At 34.1% G+C, this 23,924-nt stretch overlaps 1 protein-coding gene across 1 annotated transcript; it reads left to right on the forward strand.

Moving 5' to 3' along the window:
• The first annotated feature begins 16,308 nt into the window (after window positions 1-16,308).
• On the forward strand, window positions 16,309-16,971 carry LOC117933404 (lysM domain-containing GPI-anchored protein 2-like). Its single transcript, XM_034854765.1, has one exon. The coding sequence runs from the start codon at window positions 16,309-16,311 to the stop codon at window positions 16,969-16,971; it is 663 nt and encodes a 220-aa protein (XP_034710656.1).
• The last annotated feature ends 6,953 nt before the right edge of the window (window positions 16,972-23,924 follow it).

The following is a 23,924-nucleotide window of genomic DNA, read 5'->3' on the forward strand; positions in this document are numbered from 1 at the left end:
TCATGTATGATCCATTGGAAAGTGGCTCAAGGTGAAGACCCATAGTGTCTAAAGCCATTAATGGAACTTGACCACCATTTCTATTGACTTTTTATGGATTAAATCTTCATTGTTAAACCTATACCGGTTCGGGAAACAACCATCCTTTATGTTGTTGTCCCCAATACGAGGAGAAAAATCCAGAATTTCCCACTTTGCATTCTGAACTTGATCCTAGCAACCTTTAGCTCCGGGAGACTTTCTTTCTTCCATTTTTACCTAGTTCTATGTTAGTTTAGTTCTAAACACCACTTTCAAAACAAATTTTATTTTCTTTTAAACTTTAAGTTTTTGACAAAGGAAATCATCAGATTCAATTTCTAATCTTGAGTCTATCAAGGTAGAATGAAAACCCATCCCAGAGTTCGACCCTAGAGCTGCTATACTATAGTAGCTTTGCTACGCTAGTATGAGGTCATAGGATTTATAAATATTTTTTTGATTAAAATACCCAACTGGGCACGAATCACCAACCTTATATATGTAACCTCTAATCTCCACCAAACGGCCATCAAAGTACAGCCATGAAACTTCATTACATGGCTAAAAATTAGCTAAATCCAATTCCATTGATTTTCAGCTGGGAATTAACATCTTTTCAACTTGAATTTCATCCATTAACAGCCATAAATTTCATAACTCTCCATAAAAAAATTCAACTGCCAAAGATCAATTATAGGGTGGCCTTAAGGGTGGTTGTGGGTGCATGGTGGTGGTGAGGAGATCATGGGTGAGCTATGGTGAAATGCGTGCTGCATGGGGTGGCTTTGGATGAGTCGTGGAGGCCATGGGTGAGTTGTGAGGTGTACGGGCTGCATGTGGGTGAGCGTGCGAGGGTGAGGTGTGCATGAGTGATTACTACTCAAAAAGTGCTATTTGATAGCTTGTAATTAATCCTTTTAAACACTTTTGAGTAGTTGTTATTGCCTTTTAACCCAATTAACATGTTAAGGCCTCTTGCAATCAATTCTAATCAAATTGCTTTAAGTTTTGGTGTTTTGATAGCTTTTTGATCACCAAAGCAATATGAGATTAAGGAGAGTTATTTGGAATCCTTGGCAAAGCAATGGGAAGCTCAAAGGCATGAAGAATCAAAGCTTTTAAGTCCTTTGCCATAAGCAAAGTGGAAATGCAAGGAGGGGAAGCAAAGAGAATCCAGTCATGAGGCATTCTTGATGACAGTCATTTCAGCCACTTTTGGAGCACTTACTGATGTCTAATTTAAGCATGCTATATGTCATTTGAAAGCTTAGGAAGTCAACAATCCAATGCTTCAAACCGTGTACGATTTGGAGCTGAAATGAGGAAGTTACAGCCTTAGGAAGACAACTGCTCCAAGCTGAAGGAAGGATTTAGCAAAGTGCTGCGAAATCACCCTTTTGTTGCGAAATGATTTCGCAGCCTTTTTGCACAGTGCTATGGATTTCCCCTAAAGTTTCAGGACGTGATGGAAGCCAAACACCACAAGATGAAAGCCAACTTCGCAGCGCTGCGGCACCAGCCTTTTGCTGCAAAGTAATTTCGCAGCCCTTTTTGTTTGTCTGCGAAATTTCGCAGACCTCTTTTTCACCTGCAAAATGGTCCTTAGTGCTTCCCGATATTTGTAACCGACACTTGGAGATATTTTTCTTCAGATTTTTGTTGCCTAAATCCCCAAATTCTCCTTGTATCCCTCCATTTATAGGATTCCTTAGCTTTTAAGTTAGGAAAATGGCTAAATATCCATGTAATAGCTATTAATGTAATTTTGATATAAATAGAGCCCGAGGAGCCTGTTCTGAGGGTGATGAACCTTTTGTAAAAGTTTCAAAGGAAGTAAAATACAGAGCTTGAGCTCTATCTTACCTTCTCACTTTGATTGTATTTTTCATTTACTAAGTTATGCACTCTCTGAGGAGCTTTCCCCAGAGAATGAGTAACTAAACCTTTTAGTTCCTTGGAGTTAAGGTTGCCGGGAAAGGTTCCAAGTGCAAGAATCAGAAGCTTTGTGGTTTCAGCTATGAATGAAGAGAAAGTGTGTCCCATGAATAGTTTCTATATTTTTAGTTAACTTAAAACGCCTTGGAGTCACCTGGGTCAACACTTGGTAAGACAAGTGATCTCTAACCATGGAGATGCACTAGTTTACCCCTTGCGAGCCTCTGGGAGGTGACTTGAAGGTAGGATTTTCTAGAATTTCCAACACTTGGTAAGCTTTTGGACTCTAAGGAGACATCCATTAGTTATCTCTTGCGAGCTTGTGAAAGGAAGTCCAAGGTTAAAGATCACCTTGAATGGTAAAGGCTAAGTGAGAGGCTCGAACCATTGCAAGTTGCATCAGTGAGAGAATTAAAACTGAAATCCAATTGAGGGATGCATTTGTGCAGCACCTGTTAGAGAATTGACTTTATGTTAATTCTCTAATAAGAGGGATTGAACCAACTGATCGGAGCTATGCTATTGCATGAGGAACCTCCCCTGTAAACCTGAATCTCCAAGGAATGCTTTTCTTCTTAAGTAATTTTCATCACTTGCTGTGTTGTTAATCTAAGTCCAAACCTTTTTCAACCAAAGTTTGTGTTTTATTTCTTAAGTTAATCTTAAAATGAAACAGCACCAATTCACTTTGAATTGGTATCATTTTCAGCTTGGAAACCCTTCCCAGTGAACGATCCTAGAGCCACTATGCTATAGTAGCTTTTTCTTTGCTACCCTAGTTCATGGTGTAATAGGTTATAAATTTTGTTGATTACTCCCGCCATCAAGGAGCACCAGCTGGACACAAATCAGCTGAGACACCAATTAGACATGAATCAATGGGTGAACCGTGGGCTTCATGGGTGACTTGTGTGGGCTGTGTGAGTGAGTTGTGATGAGGTGTGGCTGCATGGGTGAGCTGTGTGGGCTTTGTGAACAGTCGTGGTTGCATGGTGGAGGTAAAGTCCTGTGGGTGAGCATGTGGTTGGGGGCGGCTGCATGGTGCTGAGGGATGGTTGTGGGTGAGCTAAAGGTGAATGGTTGTGGCCATGATGGCCATGGGATGCATGTGGGCTGCATATGGGCTGTGTGTAGTGGTTGTGGAAGCCGTGTGTGAGCTATGAGGAAGGTGCGGGCTGATCACTTTCAGTCTCAATATCAAGCAAAGGGTTGTACATAGAATTATCCCCTTCACCTTCCAAACCTATTTCAAAAAAATTGCATTTGTACATCCAGGATAGAAGTAGGAAATTGAGTGTCTTCCAAAATAGTTCCAAATCTTCTTTTAATAGTCCATTTTGAGCATACCCAGAAAGTCATCACTATCCTATACCAGAAACTTGAAAAACTAATGATGTCGGGCATAGAGTTGGGGATAAACTAGAGATGATGGTGTGGTGGTGAGTTCGGTGAACGGGTTGAAGGAGGTGGGTATGGTGGGCTGGGAAGATGAGATCAGCAGAATATGATCCATAGAAGTAAGGATAATAACAAGATGTCTAGATGACACAATAAAGCTGAAACAGAGCCATGATGATCTCAAACCAAACTCACAAGAAAAGAAATGAACCAGCAAAAAATCAGCTCACAAGCAATTCGAAAATTACATAGACAAATCCATATCTTCTAACATCCATACCCAACCAAATAATCCACAGATATAGCAACAGAAAGGGGAAAACATGTGACAATGAAAAAGAATAGGGGATTCGTGATAGTCATACATGAGAAAGCTCTCGTTCAATAAGATCAACCCGACTTCAGGTGACTATCCTCCTTTCTCTTCCTTCTCAATCTTTCTTGCTGAATACCTCTTCTTTTCTCCTCAAAATGTCTTCTTCTTCTTCTTTCTCTTCTCTTTCTCCCTTCTCTCTCTGGATGCAAAGCGCTCAGAGAGACCAAGAATCCCACCCACACTTTCAGTCATCCCACAGTAGAGTATCACTCCCCAGAATTTCAAAAACCTTTTTTCTCTTCTCTCTCTGAAATGCCTTTTATACCAAGAGCCCCTCCTCAACATCTGCACCACCTCTTTTTTTTTTTCCTTTAACTCTGGAATCCCCCACCATCAACCTTGGAACCCAAGCTTATTCAACTTCTCCTTCCAGTCACGAGGTGGTTAGTTGCCCCTCATGAATCCCCCATTGCTTACCCATTAAGAATCCACATGGATTTGTGGTGGGTTGCAATCAACCCATAAACTGGTCAATCCAGTTGAGAAAAAATCTCTAATTTTTACAGAATGTTCCTTGAAGAGTAAGGAATCCAAAAAAAAAAATGGTGTCAATTCTAAGCTCGGATGAGGAAGAAAGACTAAAATAAGCCAGAGTGTTCCAATTTGGATGGGCTTCAGTGAGCTACCCCGATGAACCAGTTGAGCCGATTGCAAACCAGTCGAGCCGGTTGTGACTAATTCTCAAATTTTGACAGAATATTCCTTGAAGAGTAAGGAATCTAACAAAAAAAAGCTATGCACAATTTTGAGCTTGGATGAGGAAAAAATGACTAAAATAGTCCAGAGTGCTCCAATTTGGATGGGCTTCAGTGAGCTACCCTGATGAACTAGCTGAGCCGGTTGTAAACCGGTCGAGCAGGTTGAGAAAAATTCTCAAATTTTGAAATAATATTCCTTAAAGAGTAATGAATCCAAAAAAATGGTGCATAATTATGAGCTCGGATGAGGGAGAAATGACTAAAACAGGCCAGAGTGCTCCAATTTGGATGGGCTTCAACGAGCTCCAACTGAACTGAAGTTTTTTGTGGAGACCTTAACCTTTACCCTATAGAATGATATGAACCAAGGAATTGACCATGATGGCAATGACATATAGATGTGTAAAGATCAGTTATATGAATTAGATGTGAAGTGTTTGGTTTGAGAATTTTTAAAAAAATTATATTTGCTCAAAGCTTAATGTCAACCACTACAATGACATGAACAACTAAAGGTGCTATGAACTCATGCTATTGTCTCCATCACCATGTATATTTTAGGGTTGTTCATTGACCGGGTATGGAGAAGGGATAAATAGTCTATCATGAAGACTCTAGGCTTGATGAGCTTAAAGACTCCATATTTGGGTGTAAGTAAAACCAAAAAAACCAATAAATTGATCCAAATGAACCAAAATTAATCCTATTAGTTTGATTTTCAATAATAGAAAAGGTTGGTTTGGTTTGAGAATTTATAAAACCGACCTTCTTGGTTTAATTTTCAATTTTCTTGTCTCATAACCAATATAAATTGAACCAAACCAATATTCTAAAAATTATATATGATTGTTTGATATTTGATAAGTTTTTTTTATATTAGATTCTATTAAAATAATTCATTATTTTTATATTATAGTTAAATTAATTCTAAATGTATTTAATATATTTTTAACATCAAATCCTAAGTAACATAGGATAAGTGGTTGTTAAGAGGTTTTCACTGTTTAATTCATTTTATTTTAGTGCCATGATGGCAATGACCAATGATTCTTCCTTGCCCCTAAACAATATTTATTTATATTCTACTTTAATCTGTAATCTTGTGCTCTAGTTGGATCGGGTTTGTTGAGTCCTATTCATAAGTTGGTTTCTGGTGGCTATGATAATATTGTGAAGGTGTGGAAGTTGTATGATGGGAATGGGAAGATAGACTATTTCTATATAGGGTTCAACCTATTAGTATTCACAGGTGGTGAAACATAGTTTCCTTGTGGAGTAGATGTATTGATGAACTTGTTTTTATGATGCCACTAGAAAATGGGATAGTTAGAACAACATTGAACACTTGAAGAAGGTTACGAAAATGGGAAGTAGTCTTGGGATTACGATGATTTCTAATGAAGTTTTCATCTTTCTTTTGGTAGTAAACCTGAATGACTAGTTTTTTTTTAATGGAAAGGGTTTGTGTTAGGAAATGAAAACCAGATTCTTTTATTACTGTCAGTTTTCAGGTTGTTGCACATTGAGAAGAGAATAATGTGACGGATTTGTAATAGATGAACTTAATCCCACAAAGAAAGTAAAATTGGTAGTCAATGAGAAATTAACAAGTAAGCCTCTCTCTATCGCAGACTACCAGCAAAATCCCAAATCTTTTTCTCTTATTCTTCTAACAGCTCAGAATCCCACTTTTTTTTCCTTTTCTTGCTTTCCAAGCCATTCTCTCACAACCCTTAGCTCGCTCTCCTTACCTCTCACAACTCTCAGCTCATGAAAATCCTAAAATCCCAAAAATCCTCCCAAAATGAAGATTGTACTCTCCTTCCAATACCCTAAAATCCCCACTTCCAAAAAAATCTCGGACATATGATCTCTCCACCTCTAACTAACTAGTCTTTAGAACCCTCTAAATGTAACTGCTACTTCCTCCTTTCAAACGGACACTCCTTTCACCTCTTCTATATTTCTTTCTTTTCCCACCAAGAGATTTCTCCCAAAAGATCAAAGCTAAAAAAAAAACCCAAGATCCTAATTGAAGCCTTTTTCCTTTCTTGAAATGCTCCCCACGTGATATCCATGTCTCACCAACTTTCTAGAGACTTCCTAACTGCTCAGAATTTTCCAGCATGCCACTAGTTCACACATTTTTACCTGAATGCTCTTCATGCTTTTCCACGTGAATACCTTATCTTGCAAAACTCCTTTTCTTCTAGAGTTCTTTTCCCAACTTCTTCTAATTCCCATGTTTTTCGAATGTAACCTCACAAAGAAAATCTATGTATTAATAACCATAAGGCAAATCACACTGATTACTACCAAAAAGTGCTATTTTGTAGACCTAATTATAATGGTTTTAAGCACCTTTGAGTAGTAATCATATTCATTTAACCTAATTAATTCATTAAGGTCCTTAGCAATTGGTTTTAACCATTTTGTGGCAAGTTTACATGTTTTTATCAGCTTATGAATCAATTCAAGCATGTCAAATGATGGAGGAGCTACTTGGACAAGTTAAAGCAAGGATTTTGGAAGTTTACAGGCTTGAATTTCAAGTGGAAACACGAGCACAAACAAAGGGATAGCCATTTCGCAAGGCAAGGCAAAGTACCTTGCCAAAATGCAATTTTCCCAAGGTGAAAATGCACCTTGCCAAATTTGGCAAGGATAATTTACTCATGATGCGAAAATATGGCACTTCGCATCATGAGTAATTCACCTTGCGAAAATTTCGCAAGTAACCTTTTACCTTGCCAAATTTCCTCTGTTTCTCCACGCACGCACCACCGACTTCCCAGATATTTTTAGCTTGATATTTTCTCGTGTAAATTCCTTTTGTAACCTTGTATTCAGCCGACATAAGGCTTTATCTTGTAATTTTTCTATATATAGAGGTGCACAACGCCTCCAAAAGGAAATTATTGGGGGATCGATCCTTTGTACATTAACTTAGAAATATATAAAGCTCCGTTTTTCTCTCTTCTCCGGTTCTTCCCCATTTCTATTTTCTTAGTAGCCAAGCAGCCTCTGAGGACTTTTCCTCAGAGGATGATTGGCTAAAACTTTTAAGTTTCTCAAAGTATGGATGTTATGTGATGGCTTGGATGCAATCCCATGGAAATTTCTCGCACCTGGAAGGTAAGGTAGTCGATTTTCATTAATGGTTCATTAATGCAAAGTTTGGTTTTTATTTCCTTTGGACAACTTCCAACGGCCAATACTTGATAAGTTTTTGGATTTCTATCCATTAGTTATCTCCTACGAGCTATTGGAAGGTGAGGTTTTCAATTCCAAGTTTTGCATTAATCTGTTAGAACCAATTTCAATGGCCATTGAAAGGTGAGTTTATCACCTGGAATGACTTTGAGTTGCCAATATTTGGTAAGCTTTTAGCTTTAGACCATTAATTATCTCTTACGAGCCCTTCAAAGGAAGTCTAAGGTGAATAACCATTGATGAAATTCACTACCATCTGTTTTGCCATTTTAAAGGATTAAAACTTGATTTGCTAAATCCATACCAGTTCGGGAAGCAAGCATCACCATAGTTGCAACCCCAACGCGAGGAGCCTATCCTGAGATTTCCAATTTGCATAAGAGCCAGAGCATAGCTATCCTATCTTTGAGAAACTTGTTTTTACACCCTTTCATTTTAGTCTTTAATGTTAGCTTAAATTAGTTTAAATCTCTCTAAAACATTTACATCTTCTTTTAAAGCTAACATCCATAAGAAAATCACCTATTTTCCTAATTTGAATATCACTTGTGTTTGCGAAAACCCTTCCTAGTGAATGATCCTAGAACCACTATGCTATAGTAGCTTGGCTACTTTAGTAATAGTATTTAAGGTATAAATTTTGTTGATACGCCTTTAAAGCTAAGCTACCATAAGTCGCATCACACACACTAACAAGAATTAGTTCTCATGCAAAATTTAAATATATTACAAGCTAATCCAATTGGTCATGTCGTCCCATTTTATCTGATTAGGATAAAATTAACCAGATCTTCTCAAAAGGTTCAACATGGATGAAGCCAAAACAATGAAGACTCCAATGAGCTCATCCATCAAGCTTGATAAGGATGAGAAAGGTAAATCCATTTACTCAACTATGTATAGAGGCATGATAGGTTCTTTGCTATATTTGACCGCTAGTAGACCCGACATCATGTATAGTGTATGCTTGTGTGCTAGATTTCAATATTGTCCTAAAGAATCTCACTTAAGTGCCGTAAAATGAATTCTTAAATACTTGAAAGGGACAATGGACATAGGCTTATGGTATCCCAAGAGTGACAACTTTGAATTAATTGGATTCTCGGAGGTCGATTTTGTCGGTTGTAAGGTTGAAAGAAAAAGCACTAGTGGCACTTGTCATTTCCTAGGACACTCACTTGTTTCATGGCATAGTAAGAAGCAAAATTCAATAACTTTGTCAACGGAGGAAGCCAAATATATAGCAGTCGGTTTATGTTGTGCACAAATTCTTTGGATGAAACAAACACTTAGTGATTTTAATTTGTCTTTTGAGCATGTTCCTATTAAATGTGATAACACTAGTGCCATAAATATTTCAAAAAATCTCGTGCAACACTCTAGGACTAAGAATATAAAGATTAGACATCATTTTCTTAGAGACCATGCACAAAAGGGTGACATTACACTTGAATTTGTAAGCACAAAATATCAACTTGCAGATATATTTACAAAACCTCTAAGTGAAGAACAATTTGTTGATATTAGAAGACAACTAGGGGTGATTTCTTTATGATCTAATGATTGCTTAATGAATTCTTGATGAATATACCTTCTTATTGCATGAATTTCACGTCATATGCATCATATAGACATATACTTAAATAAATGGTCAATTTTTGACCAAAAATCAAAATTCCCTTGGCATTGGGCATCAAAAATTAAGGATTTCAACTGAAAAGGACAAGGGGAGGATCACGAGACTAGAAAATGCACAAAAATTGAAAAGTCAAAATGCATTTCTTCAGGGTTCTTCAAATTAGATCAGGACCAATCAAGACCAATCGACCAGTTCATCAGGGCTGGGAATTTAAAGAGCCTCTCGCGCTTCATTTTCTCACATGATCGATTCTTGAACGTGAAAAGAAAAGGAAGTATTCATTGTCGCCAAGTGTAACTTACTTACCCATACTACAATCATTTCTCACTAGTCACAAACAATAGAAGAAATGATTCTAGCAATATCAAAACCATAGATTAACTAAACCAAGTAGTATTAAATTTCCCTAGTGTTGGGTTACTTCAGTTATGTTACAATGCAAGATTTAGAAGGTGATAATGATACTTGCACTGTCTTGTCTTGATCTGAAGAATAATGTCACCACTTTGCTCAAAGCTTTTTTGGGGAATGTCAATAACTTCGAGAGATAGTTAACCTAGTAAAAAGTTTCATTTCAAAGCACTTTGTCATTATCCAAATAGAAAATGAATTCAACTTTAACATTGACTCTAAGCTGAATTTCTTGTTTGGTCTAATGGTTTACCCCCTTTTTTTTTTTTGCTAAATAGTGGTTTACCTATTAATTTTACAAAAAATGGTGGGCTTGTGGTTATGATCAAGGTAAATTTTAGACTAATATGGTTAGGTGTTGGACTAACAGGCCTAGTGGATTTTGCCTATTTAGATCCTAACGCATCATCATAAGAATTTACATACCAGACTTTCAATAGGTTTTTTTTTTATAGACCTACTTGTTTTATCTAACAAAGAACTCCCAATTATTCCAATCACATAATAGTTAACTCCTTGTTGACCCACATGACCAAAAAGGCATAGAAATTGTCCTTCTAAATCTCCTTGTTGATAATAACTTATGATTCATTGCCATAAAAATGGGATAAAGAAAATCCACTAGTTTTCACAATCAAAACATATCATAAAAATGCTCTTCTAATGTAACTACTTACCTTGAGCACTACTAGAACCACCACCCCAACACCCATCTTAGGATCATGCCAACTATTAAAGAACCCATGAGTGACTCTCTATGGGATGTAGAAGACCTTCCTCTGAAGTTCTCTCTTGATAGAGACTTTAAGATTAACGAGGATCTTGATGCAGCAACAAGACAAAGGAAACTCATTGAAACTCTAACCCACATGGCTTCTTCTAATAGCAATTATAGTGTTAGCCACAATCCTGGCAAAAAACAGAGGTTATATGTAATAGATTGGTATGGTAGCAATGGAGATAGCATTAAGAGATTACCAACAATTATAAAAATGTGATGAAAGCTATAAGCTCTAGTTCAAGCTGAATAAGATTTGTACTATTAACTGGTTTGAGTTTCCACGAGATAGTAGAAAAGTAAGAGGTTGACAAGTGAACTTAAAAGAATTTGATACATTTGTTTGTAACAGCAAGAGGGAAATTTACTATACATGGAGGGATTTGGTATCTGATTTGAACTATGAATACTTGTCAATGGTTGACATTGTCGAGTGTCCAATATGTAGTTGTAAGTGTTACTCTTATAGAGTGAAACTAGAAGCTAATGTAAGACTGTTATGAACCACTCCTTGTGGAAAAACTTGTAGACGATAGTACCTCGAATATGAACTAGTTGATGCTCTGGTACTATATTTCTAATAAGAATTTAAATAAATAAATGACAAACTCACAGAATTGATGGTTTACACCAAAAAGATGCGGATGAGAGGTTTCCGTTGTTGCCTTGTCCATATGCTAATTGCATCGAGTTTGAATGTGGTACACTTATCTGCGTTAAGGGCCCAAGCATTATTTAAATCACAAAATTTAGCACATCTAATATATTTTAGACTCAATTATCAATGTTAAGAACCAAATAATGATGGAAAGGTAACTCTATATATGTATTACATCAGTCAACATATGTATAGCATCAAATAAAGACACTATCAAGCCCAACATGGTTTTCATAAAAAAACACTATGCATGTTACTCAAATTATCTCTCAAGTCTATCAAGTTTGTTAGGCATCTATTATACTGTTAACCATCTTGTAAAAATTTACCTTTTCAATGTCTCTAAATGTTTATCAAATGCATTCTAAGCAAGAAAACACATTTACCTTTAATTGATTTCCCAATTTGGCCCTGTAAAGAGTGCAAATAATCCACTTCTCCTACTTTACCAAAGAAGACAACTTTGTGTTCCTTTTCTATGTTCTTTTTATCCACTATCCTAAACCTAAGCTACAGTTACACACCCATTAACAATAATATTCTTCCTGTACAATGATTTAAAAAGCTATTGAGGCTTACACCTTGACGTTTGCGTCAAGGCAAGACTATGCAAATTAGCCTTGAGGCTATAGCCTCAAGATAGGGTAATTGAGGCTTAAGCCTCAAAGCTATAGAGCCTTAAGCCACAAATATTCAAAGGATTTTAATAGGTTTAGTTCTTTTTTATACATTTTATAAGATGTTCAAGCCTCAATATTCAATAGAATTAATGAATTGTGCTTTTGTTAGGTTTTGGTATACATTTATATTTTTTTCTTGAGTTTAAGACTAAGGTTAATGGGCACATAGATGATCTTTAAAGATTATGATAAGATTTATTGATTGACTTAGCTCCAAGTAAGGAGAAGGAGTTTGTTTTTTGTTTTCATTTTTTTTTACTTGTCTAATGGTGTTTATTGTATACATCATGTATACTCTAGTGCGCTCTTTTCTTAAGTGTTGTTAATATATATCCTATTTTATCTTCAAAAGAAAACACTAGTTTTAAATGTTTTATGAAGTAAGAGCTTAGTTAGCAACCAATTAATCCTTTAAATGGAGACAGAATAAAGGGAATAGGAAGAAGAACAACCACTATAACTAATGAATGAAGAAGAATGCTTATACATTAACATTGATGTGGAGGATAATATAACAATCAGATATGATTATGATTCTCTAGATGATCCTTACTTGTGATTGTGATACTAGTGTTAAAGAAAATTTGATAAAGCCATGAGAGAAAGTTAGATTATGAAATAAAGAAAGAGGAAATAAATTAGAAACTACTGATGATGACAAGCAAGTAATTTGATTATTATGAATTGTATGATTTTTCTTATTGTTCAATTTTCATTTAATTTTTTTTTTTTTTAGATTTTTTTCTCTTCTTCTTCATTATTATTTATATTTTTTTTCTTTAATTAGAGGCTTACACCTTGTTTCGCCTCAAGGCTTAAGCCTCAATCACCTCATTTGGGAAAAATGACTCAACACCACCTCTACCATTTTAAAACAGTACTGCTTGTGTAGAACATGATATGTATGTCGCATACATGCATCATATGTAAAAGCAACATTAAGATATCCTAATTTTCAATTTGGACCACATAATTATCAGTTGGCTAAAATCAACACAATTGACCAATTCAAATTTTCATTACACTGTTTTGCTCAATGAAGAAAGAAATATAAATTGGCCTTGTATACTAGAATAGGTTCACTCATGTCCTACTTTTGGCTAGTTTGGATATGATAAGCATGCATAAAAATAAATACATGGTGTTTTAGCTCTGTCCTCATTTTAAAAAGTCTAAAAATTTAGGATGAGTGAATATATAGGTTAAAAGGTAAAGATCATTTAGTTTAATGCGCTAAAAGGGTAAGGTCCATGTAGATAATGGCAATAGAAACTGCTAACAGCTAACTGCTGGCTGCTACCCATTTCAGCAAAAGGCATCACAAACTTAAAGTTCAAAAGCTCTTTTTCTTATACACAGTATTACATAGACCACATATATGATAATGATATGCTTTAATCATGAAATAACTAAGAAGACAAAAGGAAGATGAGTTATTAATAAATTTTCATGATAGCTTAAAGTTATGTTTGATTCTCAAAAAGTTTGAGGAAAAATATAAGGAAAAAAAATAGAAAGGAGAAGTAGAATGAAAGAAAAAGTTAAAGAAAATAAAAAAATAAATTTAAAGTCAATAAGTTATTTTTATATCCTATTTCAAATTTATTTTACTTATTTAACTCTTTTGTCAAAATTAAATAATTGCAAAATACATACATCTCTAACTAATTTGAACTATATTTGATTTTATTTTATAGTTTTCATAATAAAAACAAAAATGAGAAAAATCATTTTTCTTGATATTTTCTTTCTTTCCTTCATACTTTTTGAGAACCAAACATAACACATTGGCCTCTAACTAATTTGAATTATATTTGATTTTCTTTTGTAGTTTTCATAATAAAAACAAAAAGGAGAAAATCATTTTCCTTGGCATTTGTTTTCTTTCTTTCATACTTTTCGGAACCAAACATAAAAAAAAAAAAATTAAAAAAAAGTATGAAGGAAAGAAAGAAAATGTCAAGGAAAATTATTTTCTCATATTTAGGTATCCCATGGAAAACATATAAAAAATAAAAAAAAGTCAAATATAATTTAAATTAGTTTAAAACTTATGCATTTTCAAATTATTTAATTTTTATGTTGATAAATTAAAATTAGTTAAATAAGTTAGAAATAGAAAATAAAAATAATTTATTGATTTAAAATTTTTTTTTTTTCCTTCACTTTTTCTTTCCTCATTTTCCTCTCTATTTTCTTTCCTCATTTTCCTCTCTATTTTCTTTCACCTTACATTTTCCTAGAGCCAAACATAAGCCAAAAGAACAAGCTGAAGATAGAGATGGTTGAATATAAAGAAAGAGTTTTGGTGATGTACCTGGTGATCGAGTTTAAAGCTTGAGATAGGTGTTGGATTCTCTCAATTTTTTATGGTATGGCTCCTCTGCTTGGTTATGTGCTGCATCATCATGGCTTCTTTTAATGTCCTTTGCTGTTGATCTGTTGTCATCAGAATTCTCAGGAAAATCTAACAACGAGTTATGATTCTGTTGATGATCTTGAGAGTATATAAGATGGACCCCGCAACTTTTGGTTTTATTCTGGCTACCAAAATTAGAACCATAAAATGAAACCTCGAGGTCCATATATTGATTGGAGTGGAACTTGTCTCGTAATCATAAGCAATTTTATACCATATTTTAGTGGATGAAGAAAGAAAAATGCAAATCCGAGGAACTGGTCATCTTCATACCAATTCATAGGAAACTCTATTCTTATTTTCCTTCTCATTTTCTGATGCAGTACCCACCCTAGAATTCCATGACTTCCTCGATAAATTTCTCTCCTTTGCAAAGGAGGCTGTACAGTTAAAAGTAGCATGTAAATTAAAAGTATATGTGGTGAGTTAAAATAAGTAGCAAAAAAAGAAAAAAAAACAAATGTGTAGTAAATTGGTAGTACTTGGTAATCTTTATTGTGATTGAACTAGTGGCTAATGGAATGTAAACTCAAAAAAAAAAAAAAAAATCACCCAATTTACTAAATTATGTATTTTTAATAATATCTAGTAATCTCTACTATGATTGAACTAGTAGCTAATTGAATTTAAGCCAAAAAAAAAAAAAATTCAATTTACTAAATTTCATATTTTTAAGTATTTTTTCATTTTATGAAGCATAATGCAAATGAGAAAAAAAGTAAAAAAAAAACAAAACAAAACTTTCCCTACTTAAAAAATGGGGGTGGGGAAAAGTAAAATTGTGGCGTTTTTACCTTCTTTCCCTCAATATTTTCTTTTTGTACTATTGTCTATATTATTCAAAAATAAGGAAATCATTTCTCGTAACATTTTTTTTCCCTTGGTTTTTTAAAAACAAAATATAGCCTTAGTGAAAAGTTAGGTTTCTAATATTTAGGTTTTTATGAAAATTTGTTGATCATTTCATTTATTATAAAAAGTTTTTTTATTGTTTTAAGAAGAAAAAATTATTATAATGCCTAACAAATGGGTAGCTACAAAATCGTCATATTAATCCCATGCCAACATGGTAGGAATAAGAAGATTTTATGCTTATCTTGAATAAGTAGATCAACAAGAGAGACTAATTGCGGATTTCTTTTGGAGTAATAAAAAAAATTTAAGATCAAAAAATAAAATTAAAAGATCCTAAAAATTCAAAAGTAAATATTCCTAAAGAAAAATTGGGATAAGTTGTAATGAGATGAAAATATTTGAAACAATTATTGATAATTTTTCACCTTTTTAATCTAGAAAGTTTAAAATGTATTTCATTTTATTAAAAAATTAAATTAAATTAATTGCCCTTTGTAGACCCCCTTTGAGGTTGATATACCGGGCAGCAGTGGGGGCCCTCTTCTCCCGAAAAGACTGGCAGCATGGGCATGGCAGAGGCCATGCTGGAGTTGGAAGAGCCTATACCTGCTGAGAGATGAACAGGGAAGCAGGTCCATGACTTGCGGGAGGAGTTTTGACCGAGAAAAAGAAGCGGGGACATCCAAAAAGGAGGGGGGGCTTCGACTAGAGAGGAAGGAGGAAAAAGGCTTGCCAGAGAGAAGGAAGGGTAGAGGGAGGTCACGCGTGAGGCTTTCAGGTAAGAATATCTTGAACTTGAGGCACCCACATTTGCTAATGTCTGGTATATTTTCTATCGATCTGTGAGTATGTCTCTGTTGCTTGCTGTGGGCACTGAGGGCCACAGGTGTGGTTCTGATTGAATGGGGTCACTTGAACGAAAGGCTCTTTTCTCTTTTATTGTTTCTCGTTGATGCCTATATTTTGTGTACATGCATGGCTATCCAATGCTCTGCCCAGAATTCATTTTTTTTAATACCCTGAAATTCCCCCGCTCCCGTGCATGGAGCTTTATGTGCACGGTCGTCTTCGCCCTCTTATCCTCCACTTCTCCCATAGTGTCTATATATATCACCTCTCTTCAAGACCCGGCTTCCAGATTTTCCTTTTCCCCCATCACCTTTTCTTTCTCCATATTATCACCATACCCATACTATGCCCGTTTTCCATTAACACCTACCCCCGACCATGGGTTCTACTACCATGCTTCTCGCCCTATTCTTCATCTCCTTGCTCACCATTGTGCCCATAGTTCAGGCAGCCTTCACCCGTGTCTCCATCACCAGATCCGCCACTCGCAGCGTTCTCATCAGCTGCATCTCCCCCAGCACCACTACTCTATCCGCCATCCAGACCCTCTTTGACGTCAAACACCTTCGAACTCTACTCGGCACTAATTCCTTTCCGACCTCGACCTCACCGCGCCAAAGCATAGCCGCAAAGGATAAGGTCATCATCCTCTTCCGCCGCCGCTGCTCGAACGGAACCAGAACCTCGAACCATCGACTGGTGTGCGCTGTGCAGAAGGGCGACGGGCTGTACCATATCGTGGCGGAGGTGTTCGCGAGACTGGTGGCGTATCAGGAGATTCGAGCAGTGGACGATATTCTGGACGTGAGCTTGATTGGAGTAGGATCAGGGCTGTGGATTCCGGTGTCGTATGGCTGTGGTGAGGTGAACAGATCGAAGACGGTGCACCACGAGCACGTAGCGGAAGCCGGGAGCTCCATGGGGATGATTGTGGAGGAGTGTGACACCTATCATGAGACGTTGTTGAGGCTCAACGGCACGGCATCACAGATCCCAAGGATCTTCAGCCGTCTAACGTGCAGGTGTGATTCTGGGGAATAATTGGGCATTACAACGTGAGCCATCCCAGTCCGAGCATATTGATAGAGGACACTGTTCTCTTTAACAAATGGGCTGTGTTGGTGATGCTTTGGGCTTGTCCATGGCACGAATGCGGGCTTGAGTTGGGGCTCATGCCCAAAGTTGATGATGGAAGGCCCCATTGCTCTTTGTGATTGCCACTCTCATAGCCTAGGTCCATGGTAAGTGAGCCCATATAGCTACCTCATGTCTTAACAATTGTTAGTTTTAAAACTTTAGTTTTAGTAAGCTATTAATTTACTCATGCATTTCCATTTTCCTTTTATTTATTTATTTATTTATTTATTTTATTTTTATTTTATCTTCACTAATTTAGTTAGCTCAAACTTATTGACAAATTACTGATTATATTTTCATCTCAAAATTTATACTATTCAACTTCACCAACTTAAACATTATGATTATTAATTATTATTATTATTCCGTATGTATCTATTCATCATATTTTAAATCTCATTCGTTAAAACCTAATTCTAATTCTTCAAAATATTTGTTTAAATCATATTTTCATAAATCAAATCATTATCCCGTATTATTATTTATTCAAAGTCCAATCTATCAAAAAAATCACATGTTTTAATTTAATTCCTCAAATACTCTTTCAAATCTCATATTTATCAACTAGAATTATTATCCTATATTCTCCTATCTATCTATGCCAATCCTTCAAAAATCCTAAGTTTTAATTTAATTCTTCAGATGCTTGTTTAAATCTTATTTTCATAAATCGAATTATTATCCCATGTTTATTTAGTTATTTAAAATCTAATCCTTCAAAAACCCCTGTTTTAATTTAGTTTCTCCAGATACTTGTTTAAATCATATTTTCCTCAATTAGGATTATTATCTCATATTCGTCTATTTATTTAAAATCTAGTTCTTCAAAAATCTCTTGTCTTAACTCAAATTTTCAAATCCTAAAAATTCTATAGTTCGTCTAAATTTTATCCTCATCAATTAGAATCATTATTCCATGTCTCTTCAAAGTCCAATCTTCCGAAAGTCCCATGCCTTAATCAAAACTAAAATCCCAAAAATTATACTATCCATCTTTGTTCGCTTAAATATTATTCTCGTTAATTAGTATTATAATCCCCTACCTACTTATTTATTCAAAGTCATATCCTTTAAAAATCCAACGCCCTAATTCAAATTCCCAATTAGAAAAATTCCACTATTCTCCTTTTTATTCGTTTAGACATTATTTTTGTTAGTTAGTATCATCATTCCGTGCTTATTTATTTATTTCAGTCATTAAAATTCAATTCTTTGAAACCGGATTTTCATATTTAACCTTGAGACTCAAAAATTCCGCCATCCATTTTCATTCATTCAAATATCATCTTTGTTATCATTGTTATAAATTTCACGTTTGCTTATTTCTTTCTTCTAAAAATTCCAATGATTAGAGTCCATTTGTTCAAAGATCCGACTTCCCAACTCAATTTTCAGAATCTCACTATCCACCTTCATCCGTTCAAATATCACTTTCGTCAAAAAAATCCAATTTTCCAATTCAATTTTTAATCTCACAGACCCCACTATTCGCTATTCATCCGTCCAAATATCGTTTTGATTAATTAATAACATTATTCCATACTTACCCATTTATTTCTCTCAAAAATTTCAATCATTAAAGTCTAATTCTTCAAAATTCCGATTTCTAAATGTAGCTATTTGAAAATCCAATTGTCCTATCTCCGAACTTAATCTTCAGTTTCCCATGCTCTAATTCCCGTATTTACTCTGCTACTTATTATTATCATTATCATTATCACCTTATTTATTACTTCTATAAATTCTGCCATCAAATGATTTCTAAGATCTTCGTTTTTTTATACATCAACTTTCATAATTTCTACATCCCAAATAACTTACGATTCTGATCCCTTAAAAAAAATTTAACTCCCATAATCCCAATTTTCGTAACTTAATCTTTCTTAACAATCCCGAACTTTCAAATAATTCTTCAAAATCCCAATTTTCTTTCAAATTTAATTTCTAAAGGTTCTCATTCTTACATTTAATTCTTAAGAATCCAATTTTCAAATAATCTCTAAGATTCCGATTCTCAAATGAATTTCAAAAATCCAGTTTTCCTTCGAACAATTTTAATCTCTGTTTAGTGATGCATGTGATATGTTTTGTGCCCTATATGGTGTACTAACCCTCTCTATTGATAGCACATGGTGGCTCGTAGCCCGGGTATGTACTCATTTTCTCTCTAATCGTTGTCTATACATGTCTCGATTTTTAAGTGTGCTTGATCATTCAGGATATTCATTGATTTACTCATCAATTGCCACGTCAGCTTCATTTTATTAGTAGAGACCCGACTTTAGGGACTTAAAGGGGTGCTACGGTCTGTACCGTACCTTCCCGATAAGTAACCTGACCTCCGAACCAGATCCGGTTTTTCGCAAACCGCCTTTTCCAAAATAAGGAGTCACACTTAGGGTTTTTCTTTCTTATTTTGTTTACCCTTTTAAAAATAAAACAAAAATAAGTGGCGACTCCAAGTCAGTTTTCATAATCAAATAAAAATCAATTTTTCAAACAAAATTCGAGCTCGCCATCGAGTGGAAAACGCATGAGCCGAAATGCGGGGTCCACACCCTTATTTTTTTATAATGACTAAAACAAACTGATTTTAACTTTTTATAAATATGAAAGAAATAATTAATGTGATATAATCTATATCATTTCAATCTAAAAAATTATTAAAATAATAAAAAATTCTAATATTTTCTAATTTAATTGTAATAAAAAATACAAAAATAAACCATAATTTTTATTATCTTAAATTAAAATATTTTTTAAACTCTTTCTTTGTTCTCTATAAAGTTATTAAGGTTATACTCCAGTAATTTTTCTATTTCATTTTTGATAAAGTTGGTTTGAGCATAATAATATTCTAATATTTCTTTTTCTTTTAGTTATCTATATCTATAAAACTACAATAAGGAGTATCACTTTGTCAGCAAGAAGTTTAAAAGTAGAAAATAAAGATGCATGTAGATCACTTTAAGTGAAAAAAATTTCCTTATTCAGGAAGTGTTTGATATGTATACTCTTAATTAGCACTATAATATTTCTTATTAAACCACCTCATCATCTTATCATATGAAATTAGAATTTTAGGAAGCCTCTCACTAATTATCTTGAATAAAAATTAAATTAATTAAAAAATATATATTACGTTTCCTTTTTATTATTAGTGAGAGTTAAATAAATAAATAAAAATTGAAATAATATATTAAAATGATTTATCGATTTTAAATCTATTTTAAATTTTCATTCATTTTATTTTTTATTTCTATTTTCTTTATATTTTCTTTCAAGCTTTCCAAGAACCATAGTCCAAAGGTAATAAACAGGGCACATGGATGAGGAGAAATGGAAAGAAAGTTGTCATCTACCACCGTATTGAATGCATTTATAACAAAAACAATTTTTTTTCTAAACTTATATCCTTATTAAAATTTGTAAGTATTGTTACTAAATCTCAAGATGCAACTCTTTTTAATACTACATTTCTTAATTTTAAAAAAAAAATTATAAAAGAATCCAATGTGACAAAGTATCTAAGAAGAAGAAAATAAAAAAGAAATAAAGCGAAATTCCATCTACAAGGAATAATGGCTTTTAGTTTTATTTTCTTCTATTTTTATTTTTTCATATTTAGTGTTGACACGGTGGTTGATATTGAATAGACTTTTAATTTATTTTTATTTTTATATTTATTCAATTTTATATAAGCGAATTGATGAGTGAATTTAGAAGAGGAAGAAGGAGGAGGAGGAGAACAAGAGATGATTTGGGTGTTTGTGGAAGTCATGGTTGTTTTTTACCCTCCTTTTTGTGTCAAAACTACGAAGAGATTTTGAAGCTTGATTTCTCTTCAGGCTATGAGGCAGGGGTGGCTTAGCATTTAAGCTATCTCTTGAGAACAGTTAAGGGAGGTATGTAGGGAAGAAGGTGGGAGGAACTGAGGAAGGACGTCGCCAGAATTTTCAGGGAAGAAAGGGTAGCATTGAGAGTCAACCCAATTATAAAAAGATAAAAAGACCTGGGGCCGTTTGGCGATTATTTCGATAACAGTTTTTTATTATACAAAAATAAATAAATAATAAGAAGATATATTTGATAACCAAAAACTATTTTTTATTGTTTATTTGTTTTTAAAATAAGATGTTTTCAAATTTTTTGTTTTTTTTCTATTGTTTTCACTTTTCTGAGACTTGTTTTTAAAAAATAATTATATAAACATATAAAATGATTAAAAATAATAAACTAGACATAAAAATTATTTTTAAAACATATTTTAAAATATTAAAATCGGTTAAAAATATTTTAGGTTAATCCCTGCCGGCTCATGATAGTGTGAATTCAATACGTATACCCATAATAATTATGGATATGTGTAAAATATAAATAAAGGGTACCAACTATGTAGAATGCTTTTTATAAAATGTACTAACATGGATATTTATAACATAGTATACGTGCAATTTGGATATAAACGAGTTATCTAATGCTCAAAGCCTCATGGAATAAAAATTATGTTACAAAATAACCTTATTTGAATATTATTTTGCTACCCATTTCCTCAATAATGATATTCAGTACCCAATAAAAGCAAGATGAATTCGTTTCTATTTCCCTACCAGTATAAGAATTATCCGGATATTAATGTGTATATTGTGGTTATAATCACCTTATATAGCGTAGGGTTAATACAGTATAAGATTGATATACGTATAATATTATTATAAGCATCTAGTGTTAGGCACTAACCCTAAAATTAATGATTTGCTATACATTAATAATTTCAACAATGTAATGGAATATGCAAATCCATATCCATAGCTTATGCAATTTATTATTAGGGATAACTATAATAATATCCATTTTATCAACTTATCCTGTCTTATATTGCATGATAATTATTGTAAGTTGATAATATACAATGTAGTTTAGGAATATTGCATTAACAAACATTATCCTGTGTTTCACGGGTTTACTGCCTAAGACCGCATCTAGTATAATCATTCATAGCATCAATGGTTATCCTTGACATTTCCTTGTTATTTAAAATATATTCCTTCAACCAAGCTTTATATAGATAATGATATCCTTGACTACCAACATTTTACTATAGAGGTCACAGGATCACGAGTCATTGATATCATCTACAACCCTGAGTTGTTCATAGCATCCAAAGACATTATAAGCACTGTAAATAATATAAATAAAATAATTTAATAATTTTAAAATATTTTCGTTATTGTTATCAGTTACTAGCATTACATAATTACTATCGTTTCGTTCATGTCATCCGTAACACTAAGGAGTTCATAGAATCTAAGAGCTTAGGCTCATGATGCAGAATCATTCAAATCATCTATAACCCTTAGTGGTTCATAACATCTAGAGACTTGAGCTCATGGGATCCTGATTCGATATTTGGATATGAACAATTTTACTTATATTAAGAAGCCAAATGTTTGATTAATGCTAGGCTCTTTCTTTTAGTGAGCTTTTTGTCCATAAGAGATATTCATGAGCAAGTGGGATGGGTCCATAACCTAGTCAGGATAATATTATACATAATGAATGATCATATCCATAAGAGATAAAGGGTTATGGATGCTGTGAACAACTCAGAGTTGTGGATGATATGAACGACTTAAGATCCCATGAGTTCAATCCTCTAGATGCTATGAATTACTTAGGGTTGTGGATAATATGAATGATTCTACTTCCTGAGCTCAAGCATCTAGATGCTATGAACATATCAAGGCTATGGAATACATGAATGACTCAGAGTTGTGATCTCAGGGCTCTAGATGCTATAAAAAGCTCAAGGCTGTGGATGAAATGAATGTCTCCGGGTCGTGAGCTCAAAACACTAGATGCTCTCAACAACTCAAGGCTATGGATGACATGACTAACTCCAAGTTATGAGCTTAGAGCTTTAGATCTTATGAACAGATCAAGGTAGTGGTTGACATTAAAGACTCTAGGTTGGATAAAATTGATCGGGTATGGAGAAGGGATAAATAGTCTGTCATGAACAACCCTAAAATATACATCTAAGGGCTCCTGGAAGACCACAGTCAATTCCTATGTGTTAATGTCGTTGGCTTCATAAAATGTTTTTATGACATGCGAGTAATAAACCAAAATTGAATTTATATGATACTCTTTGAATACTACTCTAGGTTAGATTTTCTTGTTAATAATAATGGTCACGAGTTCAATCACTTTCAGTCATGATTATAGCTTAGTAATAAAATTTCATATGAACCCAAAATAATACATTTATTTCATTTTATTGACATTTCTCATCCTAATTGGGTATGCAAACTCCATCGCACTTTGTATAGACTCCAGCAGGCCTTAGGGCTTGGATTCAATGCATCCACTTTTTGTTTCATCAACTTGGATTTCACTTCTCCAAAGTTGATATTTTTCTCTTCCTAAAGTTTGAAGGTAGCCACTCTCTCTAAAACTTTATTTATATGGATGATATTCTTGTCACTAAGAGCTCTTCTACTTAGGTGTAGCACTTCATCATGCAACTTCAAGCCTTATTTGCCTTGAAAGATCTTGGGACTGCGCCCTATTTCTTTAGGCTTGAACTCACTTTCACTTTTTAGGGTGTTCTTTTATCTCAACAAAAATACATCACTGAGATCCTCCACAAAGCCTATATGGATCAAGTTAAGCCTACTCCTACTCCCATGGTAAAAAGAGTCTATCTCTTAGCCTATTTAGGCGATCCCTTCGTTGTTCTCTATCTTTATCCCTTCATTCATAAATGACATGTCAAATTCCACTAAAGGGATTGTTATGACCATAGATTTCATGATCATAAGTCTTAAGGATTATTCAAGGGGGCATATTATATC

This window comes from Vitis riparia, chromosome 16, assembly GCF_004353265.1.
Source record: "Vitis riparia cultivar Riparia Gloire de Montpellier isolate 1030 chromosome 16, EGFV_Vit.rip_1.0, whole genome shotgun sequence".
NCBI lineage: Eukaryota > Viridiplantae > Streptophyta > Magnoliopsida > Vitales > Vitaceae > Vitis > Vitis riparia.